The 26,924-nt window shown below is 44.4% G+C and overlaps 1 protein-coding gene across 4 annotated transcripts in view; it reads left to right on the top strand.

Annotated features, from left to right (window-relative positions):
* Positions 1-544: 544 nt before the first annotated feature.
* The window catches only part of efr3a (EFR3 homolog A (S. cerevisiae)), a 73,065-nt gene continuing 46,685 nt past the window's right edge, over positions 545-26,924 (top strand). For 2 of the 4 annotated variants that reach the window (XM_044026526.1, XM_044026517.1), the window contains exons 1-3: positions 545-616; positions 2,747-2,874; positions 2,980-3,130. In XM_044026526.1, coding sequence (XP_043882461.1) covers positions 2,768-2,874; positions 2,980-3,130 — 258 coding nt within the window. In that variant the 5' untranslated portion in view covers positions 545-616; positions 2,747-2,767. The remainder of the gene's footprint in view (positions 617-2,746; positions 2,875-2,979; positions 3,131-26,924) is intronic. The other 2 variants (XR_006360458.1, XM_044026505.1) reach the window with 1 other exon arrangement.

Raw genomic sequence — 26,924 nt, 5'->3', positions numbered from 1 at the left:
TCGATTACTAAATTAACCTGCCAACTACTTTGATGATCGGTTAATCAGTTTGAGTGGGTTTTTTTTGTTTATGTTTTTACTTTACTTTAATTGTTTCTTCTTATATTTCCTCTCCTCCTCAAACTCATGTCAGTATTTCTTCTTTGTCTTTTCCTTGTACACATCATTTTTCTTCATCCTCTTATTCTTCCTAGTCCTGTGGACCTGATGTAGCAGGTAATTGCAGAATCCATAATGAACACTGTAAAGCAGTGGCGGCTGTGGGAAGTGGGTTGCCGTGTCGACGAGCCGTTAACTCCAGCTTCAGTGAAGTTGATTAATCTCCAGACTCAACCGTGTTAAAGTGACCCAACTTTGCCCCAGAGCTCAGCACGTTACACACACACACACACACACACGCTTACAGGTGAATAATTACGTACAATGTCGGTCAGGAGATCGCAGTTTTCTCTTGGTGTGTCACATTTTTTGCACCTGATTTCAGCTTCATGTTGTTTATAACAGTGTTTTTGTGTTGTTGTTGCATTTGTGTTTGACAGGAGTCTGTGGCTGCTGTGGTCCACTGAGGCCCAGGTACAAACGCCTGGTGGACAACATCTTCCCCGAGGACCCCAAAGTAAGAAAAAGCTAGTTATGAGTTAGAAGCTAGTTATAAACTGGAACTAGAAGCTAGTCTCAAGCTAGAGCTAGAAGTTAATTATGAGCTAGAAGCTAGTCGCAAGCCAGAGCTAGAAGCCAACCACAAGCTAGAGCTAGAAGCTAGTTATGAGTTAGAAGCTAGTCTCAAGCTAAAGCTAGAAGCTAGTCGCAAGCTAGAGCTAGAAGTTAGTTATGAACTAGAAGCTAGTCACAAGCTAGGGCTAACAGCTAGTTATGAACTAGAGCTAGAAGCTAGTTATGAGCTAGAAGCTAGTCACAAGCTAGAGCTAGAAGTTAATTATGAGCTAGAAGCTAGTTGCAAGCTAGAGCTAGAAGTTAGTTATGAACTAGAAGCTTGTCACAAGCTAGGGCTAGAAGCTACTTCTGAGCTAGAAGCTAGACACAAGCCAGAGCTAGAAGCTACTTATGAACTAGAAGCTAATCACAGTTTAAGGCAGCTTAGGGTTCCATTCATATTCAATGGGTGAAAAAAAATCACAGCCAAAAATGAAATGAATTGAAAACATAAATATCAGGAAAGGGTGTAAACACTGATTTTAAAGTGTGAACTGTAAACGTGTAGGAGGAGATAACAGTGACTCAGCACTTTCTGAATTCTGAGCAAACACTGGAAAAAGAATACTCAGTCATGTTCTCGTGGTCCCCCTTAGTGTAAGTATAGGCAATAAAACACTTGATGTTGAATTCCCTGCGCTTATGACGGCAGCATGCGCATTTCACCACGAATGTTACCAACCCACCAGTAAGTTTACTTTGAGAGCTCCACCTTAGCTCCACCCTTGTGCAGGGCGAGAGTGCAGGCGAGGGAGGAAGAGCGGTATTATGTCAACGCGGAGGGACAAGTGTGCTGTTCGTGGCTGCACAGTGTGTTTTCCACAAACTTCCAGCCTCAGAGGATTTTATATATGAAGCTAATGTGCCGCATAAAGTCAGCAAACGTGTGTTTGCACCACTTCACATCAGACTGCGGCCAGCGGTCGCTGTATTTAGTCAGTGAACGTATTTCACCGACGTACAAACAAACACATTGTTAAGAAAAGGTCACATAGAGCTCATAACTGAGCATTCCGACACGTCCTAATTAAAAATATTTGTTCAGTACGTCCTCCATGACCAGTGCACAGACTCCGTCTGATACAGTCACATACAGCAGCAGTTTATGCAGCTCGCCGCTGGCGATCAGCGGTGGCAAGGTCTCCAGAGCACAGTCACCGGTCTGATACAGTCACATACAGCGGCCGTTTATTCAGCTTGCCACGCGCCGCTGGGGATCAGTGGTGGCGATCAGTGGTGCTGTCCCTATGTCTTTTTAACTGATTTACAGTTCGGCACTGTTTGGCTCGATAATTATGTAGGACGTCTCTTCCTGTGACGGCACTCTTGCTGTTTTCTGTGCATGCTGCCATGTTGATATTGTCAGAGAACTAGTGGAGGGAGGGGGAGACGAATGGAGCAGAGGGAACAGGATCTCAGCGAGTGAGTGCTGTAAAGAGGACAAATCAGAAACCCCCTGGAAGAAGTGGGTGTGTGTTTGCCTGTGTCTCATTTGCATATAAAGGGACTGCTTCATCCTTATGGTATTTTGACCTAAGCATGTCACTGACATGTTCATTAGGACACCAGGGAACTATTTTAATGGGGGAAATAGGGTATAATATGTCCCCTTTAAGACTCTCCCACACCAAACCCCATAGAGAAAATCAATGATTTTAACATAACAGCACACAGGAGTTGTTGATCCACTGCTGCCTCCATCACTAAATTTAAAATTTTTTAAATTCGACATTTGAAAATCCTCATTCAGATTTACCTTAGTGACACAAAGTGACCACACGAGTAGTAGACCAACAACTCCTGCGTCCCCATCAGCTAAAATCACGGAGTTTCTCTATGGGGTTTGGTGTGGGAGAGTGAGTGGTTTACAAACTTCAGTTTCCTGTTGGAAAAGTCTGTCTCACAGTGAGATAAAGACGTGAACATGTGACGTAGCTATCTGATGAAGATTTAATTTGCTGAAACACAGTAACAGGAAGTGATTAGACGCCCATTCATGAGCTCATTCGCTTTCGTTTCTTAAATTCTGCAGGGTGGCCTCAGTAAATCCGACATGGAGAAGCTGACCTTCTACGCCGTGTCAGCTCCAGAGAAACTGGACAGGATCGGAGCTTATCTCGCCGAGAGACTGAGCAGAGACGTCGTACGACATCGATATGGGTGAGTGACACTTTTCAAACGTGTGACACTCTGCAATAGGGCATATTGATTTTCATCAATATCAGGTGATAAATATCGGATCGTCCACCGCTTGTCTTCTGTCAGGTACGTGGTCATCGCCATGGAGGCTCTGGACCAGCTGCTGATGGCCTGTCACTCTCAGAGCATCAAACCCTTCGTGGAGAGTTTCCTGCACATGGTGGCCAAACTGCTGGAGTCCAGAGAACCTGACCTGCAGGTCCTCGGCACCAACTCGGTAAGAGTCCAAGAGCCTTCCTTTATACTGTATCGTTCAGTGAGACATCTCGCCCGTGTCTCCCGACACCATGACCACGTTTAAGTTTCTGATTTATCTCTGACAAAAAACATCACTTTATTTTTGTTTAAATATTCATAAAAATATTATATTTTCTCTATGGACTTTGGTGTGGGAGAGTGAGTGGTTTACAAACTTCAGTTTCCTGTGTAACAGTGAGATAAAGATGTGAACATGTTCTTAAAGATGTTGTAGACTTAAACTGATGTAAGTCTTTTTTTAAGTGTATAAAATCTTTAAATGCCAGACTCATTCCCAGTGAGAAACTTTCTGATATTTAAAGTTGAAAGTTTTTTCTCTCTCTTAAAAAAATAGAGATAGTAAAACCTTCTGTAAATGAGCTGACTATGACCTCTGACCCTTGACCTTCCTCTCTGGCTGTGTGGTGGTGATGTTTGACACTAATTAAGAGTCTCCAGTGAAACAGACGAGCAGTTTTTACCTTACGTTAATGGTTTATCTCCCTATTGTTGTTGTTGTTGTTGTTGTGAAGACACAAACAAACAAAGTCATTAAGCTGGGGGGTATTCCATCAACGTAGCTAAGAATTGCCAGACTTAGGTGTAAGCTTGAAGCTTGACTAAGCTCCACCTCCCAATCTAGCTCCAAGCCGTTCCATCAAGTGAAATCAGCTGGCTCCACCTGACGCTTAGTCAAGCCTCAACTGTTAAGTCTCAACTTGTGCACGCCCACAGGGAAAATAAAAAGCCCATTCTAGTCTAGCACGGAAACTGTGAAAAATGCCGAAAAGCAAGGGAAAAGAGCGTGCAGAGATGTTCTGCTCCGCAGCGGAGCAAACCCTCCTCATGGAGGTACTGTATATGACGATTACAGCCACATAATCCGAAAGAAGGGCAATACCGCGGCAATCAATAAAGCGAGGGATGTGGCGTGGCAGAATATTGGCGACAGGCTGAATGCGTAAGTGACAAAGAAAATGAAGTATTTCAGCATCATCATATTATATAAATCCTCCATCAAAGGGACAAAATATATGTAGACAATAATCTACCAATTGATTTCCTGATGGTTTTTGTTTTGATGAACATAATTAAAGTAGCATCACTGCAATTTATGTGAAATTCTCCATATTTTATCATTTGGCAGCCCTAGTAGTAATGTTACAAAGTAATATTCATCACATTTATCAACTGAATGTTATGCAAATCGATGGGATAGCTTTAATTTATTTCCTGCATGGCCAGTTGTATAGAATTGATATCATTTTCATTTAAGCCTGTCATTTTTACATGCTGTATTTAGTCCCAGATGCTATATGTTGAATTGTTGTGTTTTCATTTTATTTTATGTAAAGCACTTTGAATCACGTTGTGCTAAAATGTACTATATAAAGTTGCCTTGCCTACATTTTTGATAATAATAGGCTACATTTAATCAAAGTATTTTACATGACTCATCACATTTATCATACAATTGATGGTAGATTATTACATGAAGAAATGCAATGTTGGTTATCATTCTATAGGAAATAATCATATGACAGATCTATTGATTGTAAAAAAGTTATTATTTATCTAGAATCATTTTAGCAAATCAAGCAATTCAATGGAGACGAGGACCCCTATTACAGTAAGTGAATGCAGGTGACAGCAAATCAATCATCTATCTCCTATCAATCGGAGGCCCTAACCCTTGTTACATCAAAATAATGATGATCTCTTTAAATTTTCTTTTATTATATTTTTTGGCTAATTTGTTTAATTTTGTATTTATTTGTGTCTTATTTTTTATTATATTTCATTTTGGTGATAATGTTCATTAATGTACTTAATACATTCTTTGATCATAGATGGTGCTAAGCTTCACTTTTAGCCTGCTACAGACCAGGTTTGCCCGGCAGCATAAGTTACCATGGTTACTTGGCTGGCATTCACATTAGCCACCTTGGTGGAACAGGGTTGAGGCTCAGATTGATGGAACGGAAACCTGAGCTACAGTTATGGCTTAGCCATGGTTGAGGCTTAGCCAGAGTCATAGTTTCCATGGTTAGTGAGTTGGGGCTAATCTCAGCCTCTTTGATGGAACCGAACTCTCACTCATATTAGCCAGACTTGGCCATTTAAGCTTGACTTTGCCTTTAGCCTGCTTGATGGAATACCCCCCTGATAATTACAAGAAGAAAGAAACACAACAACACAGAAATATTATAATAATCCAGACTGTGTGTCTCTGTGTGTGTGTGCACGCGTGTGTGCGTGTGCGTGTGAGTGTGTGTGTCTCCTCTGTCAGAGTGTAAATAATACAGAAGCTTCCACATGGAAACCTTCAGCTCTGTTTCCTCTCACATGAGACGATGGAAAGAGAAGAGAAACTTTGGTTTCATCTTCAGCTGCTGTGAAGGACAGAAGATGCTGGAGGATTATCGAGTCTAATAACGATCATTGTGGAAGTTAAATCAGCTTTTTATCTAACATTAATATTATTTATATTCAGGTTGTATTTAGTTCATCTTATTTTTTTGGGAGTGGTTGTGTGCAGTACTGACACAGTCAGCACTGACTGAGCTGTGAGCACCCCCTGCTGCTGGGAGAGGCAGGCACAGTCTCAGTGAAGCCACTTCATAAAATCTACGATATCTTAAAGGGGACATATTATGCAAAATCAACTTTTTAACCATTTCAATACTTATATTTGGGACTCTGGAGGCCCTACCAGTCGCCAAAGTGTGGAAAAAGAATACTCAGTCATGTTTTCGTGGTCCCCCTTAGTGTAAGTATAGGCGATAAAACACGCAATGTTGAATTCCTTGCACTTAGGACGGCAGCATGTGCATTTCACCGCCAATGTTACCACCCACCAGTAAGTTTACTTCGAGAGCTCCACCTTAGCTCCACCTTGTCCAGGCGAGGGAGGAAGAGCAGTGTTATGTCAACACGGAGGGACAAGTGTGCTGTTCGTGGCTGCACAGTGGAGCAGTGTTTTACACAAACTTCCAGCCTCAGAGGATTTTATATATGAAGCTAATGTGCTGGATGAAGTCAGCAAATGTGTGTTTGTGTGTTCGCACCACATCAGACTGCGGCCAGCGGTCGCCATATTTAGTCAGCAACCGTATTTTGAGAAAAGGACCTTAAGAAAAGGTCAAATAGAGCTCATAACTGACCATTCTGTGGTCAGTCGTGACCTGTGAGCTGAGTCATCACACGCTCTCACACCTGAGCTGCTGCAACACAGTCATGATACATGAGGAGGAGGATGAAGAAGAAGAGAAGCACTCTGCTGCTCGTCCTCCATTACCCCCACACACACACACACACACACACACACACACACGGTCAGAGTAAATGATCGTGAGGACAAAAGAGGGTTTGCACTCTCCTGCTCGTGATCATTATCTCCATCACCTCCAGTTCACTAGTGAACAACAACAGAGACTGATCCAGAACCTGGTATCTGTGTCCACACCTGAGTCCAAGCACTGATCCAGAACCTGGTCTCTGTGTCCTCACCTGAGTCCAAGCACAGATCCAGAACCTGTGTCCACACCTGAGTCAGAACTCTGAGTCCAAGCACAGATCCAGAACCTGGTCTCTGTGTCCACACCTGAGTCCATGCACAGATTCAGAACCTGGTCTCTGGTCTCTCACCTGAGTCCAAGCACAGATCCAGAACCTGGTCTCTGTCACACCTGAGTCCAAGCAGATCCAGAACCTGGTCTTTGTGTCCACACCTGAGTCCAGTGTCACACCTGAGTCAAGCACTGATCCAGATCCTGGTCTCTGTCCACCTGAGTCAAGCACAGATCAGATCCTGGTCTCTGTCCTCACCTGAATCCAAGCACAGATCCAGAACCTGGTCTCTGTGTCCACACCTGAGTCTAAGCACAGATTCAGAACCTGGTCTCTGTTTCCACACCTGAGTCCAAGCACAGATCCAGAACCTGGTCTTTGTGTCCACACCTGAGTCCAAGCACAGATCCAGAACCTGGTCTCTCTGTTTCCTCGGCTGATATTCGGACCAATAATGGCAACAATCAGTGATAATCTCAGCTGACATGAATTTACAGCTAAAAATGAAATTTGGATCTTAAAAACACAAAGTTTAGTTTTAATTCCGTTAACATTTGAAGATTAAAACAACAAAATTAAAGTTTCTGTGATTTTCAGCTTCTCTCTCCCTCTCTCCCCCTCTCCCCTAGGGAGATGGTCTTAAGCTACAAAGACTGTGACAGTGGGGGGGTCGAAATTCTCTTCTATAGAGAATTCACTCCTTCTTATTCCACAGATGAAATCGTCCCTGGACGACTTTTAAAAATAACGGCAGAGTTCGAGAGAACTAAAATGTTTTTTATGAACGTATATGCCCCTGTTATTGGAGGAGACGGACTGGTGTTTTTAGATACTTTGAAAGAAGCCCTTTCCAAGTGTTGTAATTACACATATCTGTTTGTAGGAGGGGATTTTAATTGCACAGTGAACCCTGTGTAAGACAGAAATCACCTAGAACCTAGTGCTGCTTCAAAAAAGTGTCTGACAAAAATAATAGAAACTTTTGAGCTTTGTGATGTGTGGAGATCGATATATAAGAATCAGCGCCAGTACACCTGGGCTTGCTGCAGAGACAACTTGTTGTCGTTGGCCAGACTTGATCGTTTTTACTGTTATGAGCACTATGTCAATGTTTTTAAGAATTGTTTTATTAGTCCTGTGGGTTTCTCTGACCACTGTCTTGTGCACTGTGTGGTTTATATAAAAAACATCAGATGTAAAAGTGCATACTGGCATTTTAACACCACACTGTTGTCAGACAACGGTTTTAAGAATGTATTCAGTTATTTTTGGTTTTATTATAGAAAAAACAAATCCGAGTACAGCTCGTTACAGCAGTGGTGGGATGTTGGAAAAGTCCAAATCAAACAGCTCTGCTTACAGTTCACTCTCAATGTCACCAGGGACATGACCAGGTCTATGAAAGATCTTGAGAGAGAAGTGGTGGAGCTGCAGGGTTTAGCAGACTCCACAGGAGATCGAGAACGTTTTAGACTTCACAAAGAAAAGTGGTCTCCCAGAGACCTGCTGATGGATGACTGCTGCAGGAGGACGGAGGTCCCTTTACATGCAAATGAGACACAGGCAAACACACACCCACTTCTTCCAGGGGGTTTCTGATTTGTCCTTTTTACTGCGCTCACTCAGCTCCTGTTCCCTCCGCTCCATTCCTCTCCCCCTCCCTCCACTAGTTCTCTGACAATATCAACATGGCAGCGTGCGCGGAAAACACAGGAAGAGACGTCCGACACAAGGATCAAGCCGAACAGTGCCGAACTGTAAATCAGTTAAAAAAGACTTAGGGACAGCACCGCTGAGCGCCACCACTGATTGCCACCGGCAAGCTGCATAAACTGCCGCTGTATGTGACTGTATCAGACTGAGTCTGTGCCCCCGGTCAGTTATGAGCTCTATTTGACCTTTTCTTAAAAATGTGTGTGTTTGTACGTCGGTGAAATACGGTCGCTGACTAAATACGGCGACCGCTGGCCTCAGTCTGATTGCTGACTTTATCTGGCACATTAGCTTCATATATAAAATCCTCTGAGGCTGGAAGTTTGTGTAAAACACTGCTCCACTGTGCAGCCACCAACAGCACACTTGTCCCTCCGTGTTGACATAATACCGCTCTTCCTCCCACGCCTGCACTCTCGCATTTTATAGGGACAAGGTGGAGCTAAGGTGGAGCTCTCGAAGTAAACTTACTGGTGGGGTGGTAACATTCGTGGTGAAATGCGCATGCTGCCGTCATAATGCGCAAGGAATTTAATATTGCGTGTTTTATCGCCTATACACGGGGACCACGAAAAAAAGACTGAGTATTCTTTTTCCACACTTTCGCGACTGGTAGGGCCTCCAGAGTCCCAAATGTAAGTATTAAAATTATTAAAAAGTTGATTTTTCATAATATGTCCCCTTTAAGGTTCACAGAGGTGTCAGACAGGGCTGCTGTCAGGCATGCTCTACTCTCTGGCTTTGGAACCTTTTTTACAGAGACTGAGATCTCGTTTGTCTGGTTTTTATTTTCCTGGTTGTAATAATTGTTTTAAACTTTCTGCCTATGCCAATGATGTCATTGTTTTTATAAACAACCAACAGGACATTGAGGTCCTGAGCGAAACAGCTAATGATTTCCGGAAAGTCTCCTCTGCCAAGGTCAACTGGGAGAAAAGTAGAGATGTTCCGATACCGATACCAGTGTGTTAAAGGGGACATATTATGCAAAATCAACTTTTTAACCATTTTAATACTGATATTTGGGACTCTGGGGGCCCTACCAGTCGCCAAAGTGTGGAAAAACAATACTCAGTCATTTTTTCCGCTTATCGAGTCTAATAACGATCATTATGGAAGTTAAATCAGCTTTTTATCTAACATTAATATTATTTATATTCAGGTTGTATTTAGTTCATCTTATTTTTTTGGGAGTGGTTGTGTGCAGTACTGACACAGTCAGCACTGACTGAGCTGTGAGCACCCCCTGCTGCTGGGAGAGGCAGGCACAGTCTCAGTGAAGCCACTTCATAAAATCTACGATATCTTAAAGGGGACATATTATGCAAAATCAACTTTTTAACCATTTCAATACTTATATTTGGGACTCTGGAGGCCCTACCAGTCGCCAAAGTGTGGAAAAAGAATACTCAGTCATGTTTTCGTGGTCCCCCTTAGTGTAAGTATAGGCGATAAAACGCTCGATGTTGAATTCCCTGCGCTTATGACGTCAGCATGCGCATTTCACCGCGAATGTTACCGCCCCACCAGTAAGTTTACTTCGCAAGCTCCACCTTAGCTCCACCTTGTCCCTGCGAGAGTGCAGGCGAGGGAGGAAGAGCGGTATTATGTCAACGCGGAGGGACAAGTGTGCTGTTGGTGGCTGCACAGTGGAGCACAGTGTTTTACAGAGGATTTTATATATGAAGCTAATGTGCCGGATAAAGTCAGCAAACGTGTGTTTGTGTGTTCGCACCACTTCACATCAGACTGCGGCCAGCGGTCGCCGTATTTAGTCAGGGGACGTATTTCACCGACGTACAAACACACAAATTGTTAAGAAAAGATCACATAGAGCTCATAACTGACCATTCTGACACGTCCTAATTAAACATATTTGTTCAGTACGTCCTCCATGACCGGAGCACAGACTCAGTCTGATACAATCACATAAAGCAGCTGTTTATGCAGCTCGCCGCTGACGATCAGGTGCTGCACTCTCTGTGCAGCGGTGCTACACTCTCTGTGTCACCGATAGCCTAAACTGCCGCTGGCGATCAGCTCGCCACCGCTGATCGCCAGCGGCGTGCTGAATAAACTGTATGTTTCTGTATCAGACCGGAGACTCAGCGGTGGCGCGTTACACGGTGATCGCCAGCTCGCTGGAGCACCGGAGGTGGTCAGCGGTGGTGAGGTCTCCGGAGCACAGTCTCCGGTCTGATACAGCAACATACAGTTTATTCAGCGCGCTGATCGCCGGCGTTACACCGCTGATCGCCAGCGGCAGTTTAGGCTATCTGCACAGAGAGTGCAGCACCGCTGATCGCCTGCATAAACAGCTGCTTTATGTGATTGTATCAGACTGAGTCTGTGCTCCGGTCATGGAGGACGTACTGAACAAATATGTTTAATTAGGACGTGTCAGAATGGTCAGTTATGAGCTCTATGTGATCTTTTCTTAACAATTTGTGTGTTTGTACGTCGGTGAAATACGTCCCCTGACTAAATACGGCAACCGCTGGTCGCAGTCTGATGTGAAGTGGTGCGAACACACGAACACACGATCTGATACAGCAACATACAGTTTATTCAGCTTACACGGTGATCGCCACCGCTGATCGCCAGCTCGCCGGAGCACCGGAGCTGGTCAGCGGTGGTGAGGTCTCCGGAGCACAGTCTCCGGTCTGATACAGCAACATACAGTTTATTCAGCGCGCCGCTGGCGATCAGCGGTGGCGCGTTACACGGTGATCGCCACCGCTGATCGCCAGCTCGCCGGAGCACCGGAGCTGGTCAGCGGTGGTGAGGTCTCCGGAGCACAGTCTCCGGTCTGATACAGCAACAAACAGTTTATTCAGCGCGCCGCTGGCGATCCGCGGTGGCGATCAGCGGTGCTGCACTCTCTGTGTCACCGCTGATCTTCTGTTCCTAAGTGTTTTTAACTGATTTACAGTTGGACAGTGTTCGGCTCGATCCTTATGTAGGACGTCTCTTCCTGTGACGGCACTCTCGCTGACATGTTGATATTGTCAGAGAGCTAGTGGAGGGAGGGGGAGACGAATAGAGCTGTAAAGCGCTGTAAAGAGGACAAATCAGAAACCCCCTGGAAGAAGTGGGTGTGTGTTTGCCTGTGTCTCATTTGCATATAAAGGGACCATGCACGAAAACCGAGCGTTCTGAAAGGGGCGGGTTTAGCAGGGTTATTGAACTACTATGATTCTTCATCCTTATGGTATTTTGACCAAAGCATGTCACTGACATGTTCATTAGGACACCAGGGAACTATTTTAATGGGGGAAATAGGGTATAATATGTCCACTTTAAGAAAAAAAATCATACTATGCCTGCGTGTGATACTGTGATATGATTATCATTGTGGTAAGGCCTTGCTCAGGTTAAACTCTTTGTAAAACATGAATGAATACAGCAAATGGAAGCCATTTATTTTTATATTTATTTTTAAATAGAACAGTATAAAAAACAGTAGTGCAATGGCAACTTTAATAAATACAGGAATAATTATAAAAAAAATTAAAGTGCAGCCATTATGTAATAAAATAAAAAGGCATTTAAGTCTTTAAATAGTGCAGTATTTAACTATAGTGCAACACCAACCTATAAAGTAAACATAAAAAACTACAAATCAAAAGAGCAGCAGCTACACAGTAAACAAAAAATACTTGTACACACTGGTACAAGGAGCACAGAGAAACTTTGCAGCAGTGGCAGCCAGGGTGGGAAACCGAATTTCATTGACTCCTCGGTACTGGAATGGGCTGTCTGAGCGTGGGACCGTTTGCTGTGTCAAATATGTCTGTATTTGTACTTGCGTGCTTGTGCTGCTTGCCCCACATTCCTCATCATGCTCCTGCAGGATTTCCTCAAATAGGCTTTTCAAGCTGCTCTTTCTGCTGCTGCTGTCCGGCTATGCTTCCATACGTGGGGCTTTATGGGGGTTTTCTGGCACTCTCTCTGCTCCCTCAGGTGTGGTCCTGCTCTGTAACGCCTCCATCTTTTCCACGTCTTGGGTCAGAGCATCCTTTGATGCTGTCTGCCCTTGTGAAGTATCTGAAACAACAATGAAAAATAATAAATAAATGTCTAAATGTGTAAAATAAATAAACCACTTCCTCCATAGCTGCTTTTAGTGGTAACATATTAATGCAGTAGTAATCAATAATGCAATGTCTAGTTATCCAAAACACCATTTCATAATTTTGCTTATAATATAGACATTTAATAAAAATATTAGACATACCTGTCTTTGAATCGTGGGTCTAAAAGAGTGGCAACTGCATACAAGGGCTCATTCTCGATGGTCTTGAATCTTTTCTGGACAGCCTCAAGAAGGGTTGTTTTCATAGTTTTTATCCCTGTGTCCCCCTTGTTCTCCCGAGCAAGCAGGTGTTTCAGCACTGTGACTGAGGGGATGACTTCAGCTGCAGAAGAGGTGGAGAAGCTAATCTGCCTGGTCAGTTCTTCAAATGGTGCAAGAACAGTGATTGTTTTCTCCAGTAAAGCCCACTGGTTAGCCGTAAGGGTAACTGGCAGGTCGTGGTCAGCTCCATATGCTGAAATTGACCACTTCTGCTCCAGTAAACTCTCGACTTTTTGGCTGTCTTTTTATCAAAACGCTTGAAGGCACCTTCCAGAGTTTGCCGCTGCAGTTTGTCCCTCTTTCCCCCCTTAGCTTTAGTAACGTTAAATGCTCTTAAGCGTGACGCGTCTTCAAATGTTTAATCAAATTGCTGGTGTTAAAACTTGCGACACTCGTGCCACCCCTCGAAATTGTGTCTTTACAGATGTTGCATGTTGCCGTCTTACTTGTGAGAGCCTCAACTGTAAAATATTGCCAAACCACCCAACTTAGCTCCAAACCTGCCAACTTAGCTCCTTTTAATGATTTAACGGGTCCCAGGCGTCTGTTGATCAATTCTTCTTCGCCCCCCTAAAACGGCAGCTGCCGATGGCAGCACAGTGCAACTATTTTAAGAGCAGCGAAGAAGAACTGTGTCAGTGCTAACGGAGCTAACCAGTAAATTACGTGTTATCGGAACGGTGCATGGACTCCAGTACTCGCCGATACCGATACAAGCATTTTCGGCAGTATCGGAGGCTTTTCTGATACTGGTATTGGAATCGGAACAACTCTAGAGAAAAGCGAGGCCTTGGCAGTCTGAGATGGACTGGAGAGAATGCTGTTTTTACCAGGAGGCTTAACATGGAAGAGAGGAGGTTTTAAATACCTCGGTGTTAATCTCAGCGATGTCACCACCACCTCCAAAAACTGGAGAATGTTATTGAAAGAATTGAAGGTCGTTTTAACAGAAGGAGATGGATTCGTCCAAAAAGGTCTTTAAAGGTCGGATCCTGGTGATTGACAACCTGGTATCCTCCTGATGTGCTTGGACCTCCCCGAGAATGTGCTATCCAGAGTACAGGCCGCTCTGGTGGATTTTGTCTGGGACCGTCTGCACTGGGTCCCCCAGAGCGTCCTCTTTCGCCCCAAAGAGGAGGGGGGCCACAGACTCGTACCCCTGGCCAGAGCAGCATTCAGACTCCAGCACATTGGGCGCTTTTTAACTGGACCCTCGGACTTGGTCTGGAGGCCAGTGGCTTGCGCCATACTGGAGCAGTGTGGTAGACCGGGTCTGGCAGACTCTCTGTTTTTAATTTACGTGGACTTAACCTGGATAATTTCCACTCTTTTCAAAGTGTGGGGACTCTTCTGTAAGAAAAGAGGGCGCTGTGACTCTCTTTTCTGGCTCCTGAAAGAACCAGTGACTCACGGGACACAGTTCCACTGCGTCGCAGAACCGTCCCTACTCCAGAAACTGTGCGATGCCAGGGTCCTGACCCTGGGCCGTGTGGTTCAGGTGTCGCCTGGACAATGCTGCTCTGGCCCAGTGTCTGGGGACCAGGTCAGTCAGAGTGAGTGGTCTCATGCTGAAAGACTGGAAACAGCAGCTGACTGACTCTGAACTGACTCTTTTTTTTTTGTAAATTTTATTTACATTTTCAAATTTTTGAATAAGAATAAAAAAAGAATAAAAAGACACAAAATAAACAACACCCTCCCTCCCTCCCTCCCAAAACTCACAAAAAACAAGAAAAGATGAATGACAAAAACACACACACAAACAAAAATAAATAAATAAATCAACAAATAAATAAATAAATCAACAAATAAAAATAAAAGTAAAATATAATCCCAGCATACAAGGAAAAGAGAAAAAAAAACTGTACACAAGTCAGATCACAAATTACAGCTCATTAGTTCGCCAGTGCGAGAAAGGTCCACATCAATCCTCTTGGAAATTAGTTCAATTGAGTTCAACAATCAGGCGGTGTCCTTTTTAAAAGCATCCAAAAACGGCCCCCAGATCTTAATAAATTTGTTGTGAGAGTTGCAAAGAGAGTATCTAATTTCCTCAAGATACAAAAGAGAAACCATATCATTAAGCCATTTCTTAAAGTAGGGTGGAGAGGGAGACTTCCATTCGCCCAAGATGACCCTCTCAGCTACAACTAAACAAAAAGCAAGAGCCTGTTGAAGATCACGAGACAGTTTCGAGGAGGAATCAGAACACCCCAAAACAACCAAGGTACCACTCGGTTTGGTATGAACCTGTAAAAAAAAATAAAGACCTCATGCCAAAATGTAGTAAGTTTGGAGAAGGACCAAAACAAATGACCCAAAGTTCCGTCGCTGTTTGAACATCTGTCACATAAGGAGGAAACTAAAGGAAAGATTCTATAGAGTCTAGTTTTAGAATAGTGCAACCTGTGAGTCACTTTAAATTGAATGAGCTGAAGTCTGGCATTTATAGAGCAGAGTTTGATCCTCGACAACGCCATCGCCCACAAGTCATCAGAAATAATCTCACAGAGGTCAGATTCCCACAATTCTTTAAGATGCAAATATGGGGTTGCCACAAGCAAAGTCAACAAGCAAAGAAAATCAAGTTTTTTGAGGTGGGAGACCTGTTCAGAATTTGATAAAAGCTATGTTGTTTTGGAAGAAGCTCAAAATGTGGAAACGACTGCCTGACAAAGTTCCTAATTTGGAAATATCTAAATAGGTGGGAATTATGTAAATTGAACTCTATCTGCAACTGGGCAGAATGGTACACAGACCTTTCCGAGCCCACTCTGCAAATACAGGGTCCATCTGTCCTGGTCGGAAAGATGGATTATGACATATAGGAGTGTGAACTGAGTGTTCTGAGATATTGAGCACATTCTTAATCTGTTTTAATATTTTAAAAGTGTTTCTCATTACAAAGTCATCTTTCAAGTCTTTTAACTGAGGTGTGATCTTAGAAAACAAAATAGCCAGGGGTGAGGCACCGAGACAAGCTAAAGTTTTATTCAATTCAATTAATGGCCATGAGGAGGCAGGTGAACTGTTTTGTTTGTCATGTGACAAAGACTGATTCCAAAAAATCACATTTCTGGCATTACATGCCCAATAATAATGTCTTAACACTGGGAGAGCAAGACCTCCATCTGCCTTGATCTTTGAAACTATATTTCCACAATCTATTCCACTTATTTGGGGATTTTTTGGCCAGGGCTCTAACGCCAAAGCAAACAGCATAGGAGAGAGGCAACAGCCTTGTCTTGTCCCTCGATTTAAATTGAAAGGAGCTGACTTATCATAGTTGGTCAAAATGGAAGATTTGGGCTGAGCATAAAGTAGTTTTAGTATTGCAATACTAAAGTATAGTAAAAGTATAATAAAGTATAGTATTGCACATTTGTAGACGTGTTCAGGGGTCTGGTGTCACATATAAAGTTTTGTGCCGATCGGCGAATGTGTGGTGAAGTTATAGCACACGTCTTGTTTCGTGGCGAACCACCAAAATTCCAATGGCTGCCGTGGCCACACCCCTTTGAATCTGCGAAAGCTTCCTATAACTTTTGATCTTGAATGGGTCTGGAACAATTTGACGCGTTTTCCGTGTTGCTACGATGAACGCCCTCAGACAAGTTAGTTCAGTTACGAATCTTGTAAAACGCCATGGGGGACGCCAAATCCAAGATGGCCGACTTCCTGTTGAGTTGAGGTCATGGTGACAAATGGATTTTTTGTTCGGCTTGCGCCGAACAATCACCCCACCAAGTTTCGGGAAATTCGGTGAAACTAAATTTTGCCTGCTCCATAGGCACGTGACCTGTGGGGGCGCTACTGAGCCATTTTTCATTGGTTTTTCGCAATTCCACTATTGTATCGAATTTTTCGGCAGTTCTGATGTGCGTGCCAATTTTTGTCCGTTTTCACGCAGGTTCAGGGGGTCAAATTCAAGATCCCGTGGAGAGAAAGAAAATAATAATAATAATTAAAGCTGCAAGCAGCGTTGTACGGGACCTCGCGGCCGCCACCCTCTACCGGCATGTCATGTATAACGTGGGCTCCGGCCGGGTTACTTATCTCACATGTGAAGTTTAGTGCAGATTGGTCGACGTATGGCAATGTTACGGGTCACTTCCTGTCCGGGAAGACCTACTTCCTGTGTGCAGGTCATGGTTTACAAACATGTTCAGGGCGGGCCCTTGGTCTCACATATCAAGTTTTGGGCCAATTGGTCAATGTTTGGCAGAGTTAAAGGGCACTTCCTGTTTTGGGCGACCTACTTCCTGTGTGCAGGTGATGTCTTGCAGATGTGTTCAGGGTGGACCCTTGGTGCCACATATACATTTTGGAGATGACTGGTCAATGTACGGGCTAGTTACAGGCCACTTCCTGTTTAGGGCTACCTACTTCCTGTGTGCAGGTGATGTCTTGCAAACGTGTTCAGGGCGGGCTCTTGGTACCACGTATCAAGTTTCGGTCCGATGGGTCAATGTTTGGTGAAGTTAAAGGGCACTTCCTGTTTCAGAGGATCTACTTCCTGTGTGCAGGTGATGTCTTGCAGACGTGTTCAGGGCGAGCCCTTGGTCTCACATGTCAAGTTTTGGGCTGATTAGTCAATGTTTGGTGAAGTTATAGCGCACTTCCTGTTTCGTGGCGAGCCGTCGAAATTCGCCAAAATTCTGATGGCTGCTGTAGCCACGCCCTTTTGAATCTGCGAAAGTCTTCTATAACTTTTGATCTTGGATGGGTCTAGAACAATTTGACGCGTTTTCCGCGTCGCTATGATGAACGCCCTCAGACAAGTTAGTTCAGTTACGAAACTTGTAAAACGCCAAGATGGACGCCACATCCAAGATGGCCGACTTCCTGTTGAGTCGAGGTCATGGTCTCAAAAGGGTTTTTTGTTCGGCTTACGCCGAACAATCACCCCGCCAAGTTTCGGGAAATTCGGTGAAACTAAATGTCGATTTGTCAATGTACGGGCAAATGGCCTGGCACTTCCTGTTTCGGGCGACCTACTTCCTGTGTGCAGGTCATACTTTGCAGACGTGCTCAGGGCAGGCCCTTGGTACCACATATCAAGTTTTGGGCCGATTGGTCAATGTTTGGCGTAGTTAAAGGGCACTTCCTGTTTCGGGCGACCTACTTCCTGTGTGCAGGTGACGTCTTGCAAATGTGTTCAGGACGGGCCCTTGGTCTCACACATCAAGTTTTTTGCTGATTGGTCAAATTTTGGTGAAGTTACAGGGCACTTCCTGTTTAGCGGCGAAACGCGCAATTCAAAATGGCCGACATCGCGTTGGGGTCAAGTTCGCATTTGTAGACGTGTTCAGGGGCGGGGTCTGGTGTCACGCATGAAGTTTCGTGCGGATAGGCCAAAGTATAGCAAAGTTATAGCGCACTTCCTGTTTCATGGCGAGCCATCGAAATTCGCCAAAATTCCGATGGCTGCCGTGGCCACACCCCTTTGAATCTGCGAAAGCTTCCTATAACTTTTGATCTTAGATGGGTCTGGAACAATTTGACGCGTTTTCCGTGTTGCTACGATGAACGCCCTCAGACAAGTTAGTTCAGTTACGAATCTTGTCAAACGCCATGGTGGACGCCAAATCCAAGATGGCCGACTTCCTGTTGAGTTGAGGTCATGGTGTCAAATGGATTTTTTGTTCGGCTTGCGCTGAACAATCACCCCACCACATTTCGGGAAATTCGGTGAAACTAAATGTCGATTGGTCAATGTACGGGCAAATGGCTTGGCACTTCCTGTTTCGGGCGACCTACTTCCTGTGTGCAGGTCATACTTTGCAGACATGTTCAGGGCAGGCCCTTGGTCACACATATCAAGTTTCAGGCCGATTGGTCAATGTTTGGTGAAGTTAAAGGACACTTCCTGTTTCAGAGGATCTACTTCCTGTGTGCAGGTGATGTCTTGCATATGTGTTCAGGGCGGGCACATGGTCTCACATATCAAGTTTTGGGCCAATCGGTCAATTTTTGGGCGAGGTTACAGGGCACTTCCTGTTTAGCGGCGAAACGCGCAATTCAAAATGGCCGACATCGTGTTGGGGATAAGTTCGAATTCGTAGACGTGTTCAGGGGCAGGGTCTTGTGTCACGTATGAAGTTTCGTTTGGATAGGCCAAAGTACGGCAAAGTTATAGCGCACTTCCTGTTTCGTGGCGAGCCGTCGAAATTCGCCAAAATTCCGATGGCTGCTGTGGCCACACCCTTTTGAATCTGCGAAAGTTTTCTATAACTTTTGATCTTGGATGGGTCTACAACAATTTGACGCGTTTTCCACGTCGCTATGATGAATGCTCTCAGACAAGTTAGTTCAGTTACGAAACTTGTAAAACGCCAAGATGGACGCCAAATCCAAGATGGCCGACTTCCTGTTGAGTCGAGGTCATGGTGTCAAGAGGATTTTTTCACCCCACCAAGTTTCGTGAATTTAGGTGAAACTAATTGTTTTTCACCTGTGGGGGCGCTACTGAGCCATTTTGCATTGTTTTTTCGCAATTCCACTATTTTATCGAATTTTTCGGCAGTTCTGATGTGCGTGCCAATTTTCGTCCGTTTTCACACAGGTTCAGGGGGTCAAATTCAAGATCCCGTGGCATGAAAGAAAATAATAATAAAAATAACTAGTACCGCGCGCGGTTCTGAACGGGTTCGAGCCGACCCGCGCGAGTCGCCGTGTGCCACGGCTCCCCGCGCGCCTCGCGCTCTCACCCGTTCATTCACCGCGCGCGGTACTAGTTATTTTCAGTACTAGTTATTTTCAGTACTAGTTATTTTCAGTACTAGTTATTTTCAGTGGCGTCCCCGCACATGTCGATCCAAATTTCGGGGGGGATCGGCAACGTATGGCAAAGTTATAGGGCACTTCCTGTTTAAAATGGCCGACTTCCTGTTCGGTCAAATGCGCGTCCGTAAACGTGTTCAGGGAAGTTCCCTTGTCTTACATATCAAGTTTTGTGCAGATCGGACAATCTTAGAGTTTACTTCCTGTTTCGGGCATTCCACTTCCTGTTGGGAGGTCATCTTTTGCAGACATGCTCAGGACAGGTCCCTTAACTCACATATAAGGTTTCGTGCAAATTGTACAATGTACGGCAAAGTTAGAGGGCACTTCCTGTTTAAAATGGCCGACTTCCTGTTCGTCTCCGGAAACATGTTCAGGGAAGGTCCCGTAACTCACATATCTAGTTTCGTGTCAATCGGACAATGTAAGACTTTACTTCCTGTTTCGGGCGTTCCACTTCCTGGAGGGAGGTGACCTTTTACGGACATGTTGAGGAAGGGTCTGGGGTCCCACATACTAAGTTTCAAGTGGATACAACAATCCCTGTTGGAGCAGCATCAAAAACTATAAATGTAATTCTGTCTGATGTCACCAGGGGGCGCTGTATTTGAAAATTAATATTTTCATATAGACGTGTTCAGGGCCGGACTATCATCAATCCCAGCAACTTTGGTTCAGATCGGACCAGGATTGGCAAAGTTGTAACAGTTTGTTTTTTTAGAATTTTCTACCACCACCAGGAGGCGCTGTTTTCAAAATGTACCGTTTCAGCAACACAGTCGTCTTCAGGAACTAACCATCATCAACTATAACAAGTTTGGTTGGGATCAGACCTTCCATCGCAAAGTTATAAGAGTTTCATTGTCTGTTGTGAAAAATTATTATTATCTCCAATTTTGGCGCCCCCTATCTCGTACGCCATACAATATTTTAAAAAGCTTTTGATAACTTTTGATGCTCAACTTGTCCACATGGATCTCACCAAGTTTGAAGGTGATCGCACAAAAGCTCTAGGAGGAGATAATTGAAATACAAGCTGTCATATTGTCTGCTGTCACCAGGGGGCGCTGTTTTCGAAATTGAATATTTTCATATAGACGTCTTTAGGGCCGGACTGTCATCAATCCTAGCAAGTTTGGTTCAGATCGGACCAGGATTCGCGAAGTTGTAGCAGTTTGATTTTTTGTCCCAAAAATCCGACTTTGCGTCGTTGCCATGGCAACACCGTTAAACGATTTGTCGTCATATTGATCACGCATCATCTACCATGTGTTTTGACTGTTGTCACCAATTTTGAGTGCGGTACGATTATCTGTGTAAAAGTTATTCCCGAAATCGTAAAAAAACTTTTTTTTGGTGTATTTTCTTTCACCACAAGGAGGCGCTGTTTTCAAACTTCACCGTTTTTTCATAGACGTCTTTAGCCATGGCCCATCATCAATGGTAGCAAGTTTGGTTCGGATCGGACCTTCCATCGCAAAGTTATATGAGTTTTGTTTTTCTGATGCGAAACATCAGAATCATCACAGACTTTGCCGCCCCCTATCTCGCGCGCCATGCGACATTTGAAAAAACTTTTGATACCGTGAGCTCCTCAACTGGTCCACAGGGACCTCACCAAGTTTGAAGGTGATCGCACGAAAACTCTAGGAGGAGTTAGTTCAAATACCATTGCTGCGAATTCGCCAAAATCGCCAAAAAATGGCCAATCAACCCAAGATGGCGGATTTCCTGTTGGGTTTTGATCATGGTCATAATGTAATTTTTTCTTCATCCTGACCCACTACACATGTGTACCGAATTTCGTGCATGTGCGATATTTGTGTTGGTCATGGTGAATTTGGACAGGTGGCGCCGCACTTATTGGCCCCTCCCACATTCAATTTTCGACGCACATTCCCCGAACCTTTTTCAGACGTAAATTTACACCAGGATTGATGCGGTCACAAAATTTGGTGAGTTTTGGGGTATGGGAAAGGCCTCAAAAACGCGATTCATTTGGGGGAATAATAAGAATATAAAATAACTAGTACCGCGCGCGGTTCTGAACGGGTTCGAGCCGACCCGCGCGAGTCGCCGTGTGCCACGGCTCCCCGCGCGCCTCGCGCTCTCACCCGTTCATTCACCGCGCGCGGTACTAGTTATTTTCAGTACTAGTTATTTTCAGTGGCGTCCCCGCACATGTCGATCCAAATTTCAGGGGGGATCGGCAACGTATGGCAAAGTTATAGGGCACTTCCTGTTTAAAATGGCCGACTTCCTGTTCGGTCAAATGCGCGTCCGTAAACGTGTTCAGGGAAGTTCCCTTGTCTTACATATCAAGTTTTGTGCAGATCGGACAATCTTAGAGTTGACTTCCTGTTTCGGGCATTCCACTTCCTGTTGGGAGGTCATCTTTTGCAGACATGCTCAGGACAGGTCCCTGGTGTGACATATAAGGTTTCATGCAAATTGGACAACGTACGGCAAAGTTAGCGGGCACTTCCTGTTTAAAATGGCCGACTTCCTGTTCGGTCAACGGCGTCTCCGTAAACATGTTCAGGGAAGGTCCCGTAACTCACATATCTAGTTTCGTGTCAATCGGACAATGTAAGACTTTACTTCCTGTTTCGGGCGTTCCACTTCCTGTAGGGAGGTGACCTTTTACGGACATGTTGAGGAAGGGTCTGGGGTCCCACATACTAAGTTTCAAGTGGATACAACAATCCCTGTTGGAGCAGCATAAAAAACTATAAATGTAATTCTGTCTGCTGTCACCAGGGGGCGCTGTATTTGAAAATTAATATTTTCATATAGACGTGTTCAGGGCCGGACTGTCATCAATCCTTGCAAGTTTGGTTCAGATCGGACCAGGATTGGCAAAGTTGTAACAGTTTGTTTTTTTAGAATTTTCTACCACCACCAGGAGGCGCTGTTTTCAAAATGTACCGTTTCAGCAACACAGGCGTCTTCAGCAACTAACCATCATCAACTATAGCAAGTTTGGTTGGGATCAGACCTTCCGTCGCAAAGTTATAAGAGTTTCATTGTCTGTTGTGAAAAATTATTATTATCTCCAACTTTGGCGCCCCCTATCTCGTACGCCATACAATATTTTAAAAAGCTTTTGATAACTTTTGATGCTCAACTCGTCCACATTGATCTCACCAAGTTTGAAGGTGATCGCACAAAAGCTCTAGGAGGAGATAATTGAAATACAAGCTGTCATACTGTCTGCTGTCACCAGGGGGCGCTGTTTTCGAAATTGAATATTTTCATATAGACGTCTTTAGGGCCGGACTGTCATCAATCCTAGCAAGTTTGGTTCAGATCGGACCAGGATTCGCGAAGTTGTAGCAGTTTGATTTTTTGTCCCAAAAATCCGACTTTGCGTCGTTGCCATGGCAACACCGTTAAACGATTCGTCGTCATATTGATCACACATCATCTACCATGTGCTTTGACTGTTGTCACCAATTTTGAATGCGGTACGATTATCTGTGTAAAAGTTATTCCCGAAATCGTTAAAAAACTTTTTTTTGGTGTATTTTCTTTCACCACAAGGAGGCGCTGTTTTCAAACTTCACCGTTTTTTCATAGACGTCTTCAGCCATGGCCCATCATCAATCATAGCAAGTTTGGTTTGGATCGGACCTTCCATCGCAAAGTTATAAGAGTTTTGTTTTTCTGATGCGAAACATCAGAATCATCACGAACTTTGCCGCCCCCTATCTCGCGCGCCATGTGACATTTGAAAAAACTTTTGATACCGTGAGCTCCTCAACTGGTCCACAGGGACCTCACCAAGTTTGAAGGTGATCGCACGAAAACTCTAGGAGGAGTTAGTTCAAATACCATTGCTGCGAATTCGCCAAAATCGCCAAAAAATCGCCAATCAACCCAAGATGGCGGAATTCCTGTTGGGTTTGGATCATGGTCATAATGTAATTTTTTCTTCATCCTGACCCACTACACATGTGTACCGAATTTCGTGCATGTGCGATATTTGTGTTGGTCATGGTGAATTTGGACAGGTGGCGCCGCACTTATTGGCCCCTCCCACATTCAATTTTCGACGCACATTCCCCGAACCTTTTTCAGACGTAAATTTACACCAGGATTGATGCGGTCACAAAAATTGGTGAGTTTTGGGGTATGGGAAAGGCCTCAAAAAGGCGATTCATTTGGGGGAATAATAAGAATAATAATAATAAAAATAACTATTAATGAAAATAACTAGTACTGAAAATAACTAGTACCGCGCGCGGTTCTGAACGGGTTCGAGCCGACCCACGCGGGTCGCCGTGTGCCACGGCTCCCCGCGTGCCTCGCGCTCTCACCCGTTCATTCACCGCGCGCGGTACTAGTTATTTTCAGTACTAGTTATTTTCAGTACTAGTTATTTTCAGTACTAGTTATTTTCAGTGGCGTCCCCGCACATGTCGATCCAAATTTCAGGGGGGATCGGCAACGTATGGCAAAGTTATAGGGCACTTCCTGTTTAAAATGGCCGACTTCCTGTTCGGTCAAATGCGCGTCCGTAAACGTGTTCAGGGAAGTTCACTTGTCTTACATATCAAGTTTTGTGCAGATCGGACAATCTTAGAGTTGACTTCCTGTTTCGGGCATTCCACATCCTGTTGGGAGGTCATCTTTTGCAGACATGCTCAGGACAGGTCCCTGGTGTGACATATAAGGTTTCATGCAAATTGGACAACGTACGGCATAGTTAGCGGGCACTTCCTGTTTAAAATGGCCAACTTCCTGTTCGTCTCTGGAAACATGTTCAGGGAAGGTCCCGTAACTCACATATCTAGTTTTGTGTCAATCGGACAATGCAAGACTTTACTTCCTGTTTCGGGCGTTCCACTTCCTGTAGGGAGGTGACCTTTTACAGACATGCTCAGGACAGGTTGCTGGTGTCACATATAAGGTTTTGTGCAGATCGGACAATGTACTGCAAAGTTAGAGGGCACTTCCTGTTTAAAATGGCCGACTTCCTGTTCGGTCAACGGCGTCTCCGTAAACATGTTCAGGGAAGGTGCCGTAACTCACATATCTAGTTTCGTGTCAATCGGACAATGTAAGACTTTACTTCCTGTTTCGGGCGTTCCACTTCCTGTAGGGAGGTGACCTTTAACGGACATGTTGAGGAAGGGTCTGGGGTCCTACATACTAAGTTTCAAGTGGATACAACAATCCCTGTTGGAGCAGCATCAAAAACTATAAATGTAATTCTGTCTGCTGTCACCAGGGGGCGCTGTATTTGAAAATTAATATTTTCATATAGACGTCTTTAGGGCCGGACTGTCATCAATCCTAGCAAGTTTGGTTCAGATCGGACCAGGATTCGCGAAGTTGTAGCAGTTTGATTTTTTGTCCCAAAAATCCGACTTTGCGTCGTTGCCATGGCAACACCGTTAAACGATTCGTCGTCATATTGATCACACATCATCTACCATGTGCTTTGACTGTTGTCACCAATTTTGAATGCGGTCCCGTAACGCACATATCTAGTTTTGTGTCAATCGGACAATGCAAGACTTTACTTCCTGTTTCGGGCGTTCCACTTCCTGTAGGGAGGTGACCTTTTACAGACATGCTCAGGACAGGTTGCTGGTGTCACATATAAGGTTTTGTGCAGATCGGACAATGTACTGCAAAGTTAGAGGGCACTTCCTGTTTAAAATGGCCGACTTCCTGTTCGGTCAACGGCGTCTCCGTAAACATGTTCAGGGAAGGTCCCGTAACTCACATATCTAGTTTCGTGTCAATCGGACAATGTAAGACTTTACTTCCTGTTTCGGGCGTTCCACTTCCTGTAGGGAGGTGACCTTTTACGGACATGTTGAGGAAGGGTCTGGGGTCCCACATACTAAGTTTCAAGTGGATACAACAATCCCTGTTGGAGCAGCATCAAAAACTATAAATGTAATTCTGTCTGCTGTCACCAGGGGGCGCTGTTTTCGAAATTGAATATTTTCATATAGACGTCTTTAGGGCCGGACTGTCATCAATCCTAGCAAGTTTGGTTCAGATCGGACCAGGATTCGCGAAGTTGTAGCAGTTTGATTTTTTGTCCCAAAAATCCGACTTTGCGTCGTTGCCATGGCAACACCGTTAAACGATTCGTCGTCATATTGATCACACATCATCTACCATGTGTTTTGACTGTTGTCACCAATTTTGAGTGCGGTACGATTATCTGTGTAAAAGTTATTCCCGAAATCGTAAAAAAACTTTTTTTTGGTGTATTTTCTTTCACCACAAGGAGGCGCTGTTTTCAAACTTCACCGTTTTTTCATAGACGTCTTCAGCCATGGCCCATCATCAATCATAGCAAGTTTGGTTTGGATCGGACCTTCCATCGCAAAGTTATAAGAGTTTTGTTTTTCTGATGCGAAACATCAGAATCATCACGAACTTTGCCGCCCCCTATCTCGCGCGCCATGTGACATTTGAAAAAACTTTTGATACCGTGAGCTCCTCAACTGGTCCACAGGGACCTCACCAAGTTTGAAGGTGATCGCACGAAAACTCTAGGAGAAGTTAGTTCAAATACCATTGCTGCGAATTCGCCAAAATCGCCAAAAAATCGCCAATCAACCCAAGATGGCGGAATTCCTGTTGGGTTTGGATCATGGTCATAATGTAATTTTTTCTTCATCCTGACCCACTACACATGTGTACCGAATTTCGTGCATGTGCGATATTTGTGTTGGTCATGGTGAATTTGGACAGGTGGCGCCGCACTTATTGGCCCCTCCCACATTCAATTTTCGACGCACATTCCCCGAACCTTTTTCAGACGTAAATTTACACCAGGATTGATGCGGTCACAAAAATTGGTGAGTTTTGGGGTATGGGAAAGGCCTCAAAAAGGCGATTCATTTGGGGGAATAATAAGAATAATAATAATAATAATAATCCTTCCAGTTTCAAGAGGGTTCTTGCAACCTTGTTGCTCGAACCCTAATAATAATCCTTCCAGTTTCAAGAGGGTTCTTGCAACCTTGTTGCTCGAACCCTAATAATAATAATAATTCCTAGAATAACAATATGTGTGCGTGTGCCCCGTGTGCGCTGTGTGCGTGCCCGGTCCTCGGTCCTTGCACACTACTGTGTTTGTGCACGGTCCTAGGTCCTTGCACACTACTGTGTTTGTGCACAGTTCTAGGTCCCTGCACACTGCTGTGTTAGTGCTCGATCCATGTTGCTCGAATTACAATAGGTCCTCGCACACTGTGTGAGCGCTCGGTCCCTAATAATAATCCTTCCAGTTTCAATAGGGTTCTTGCAACCTTGTTGCTCGAACCCTAATAATAATAATCTTTTGCATTTCAATAGGGTTCTTGCAACCTTGTTGCTCGAA

Source organism: Solea senegalensis, linkage group LG1 (genome assembly GCF_019176455.1).
Source record: "Solea senegalensis isolate Sse05_10M linkage group LG1, IFAPA_SoseM_1, whole genome shotgun sequence".
NCBI classification, from domain to species: domain Eukaryota; kingdom Metazoa; phylum Chordata; class Actinopteri; order Pleuronectiformes; family Soleidae; genus Solea; species Solea senegalensis.
The sequence above is the reverse complement of the archived record's forward strand: the minus strand, read 5'-3'. Positions and strand labels throughout refer to the sequence as shown.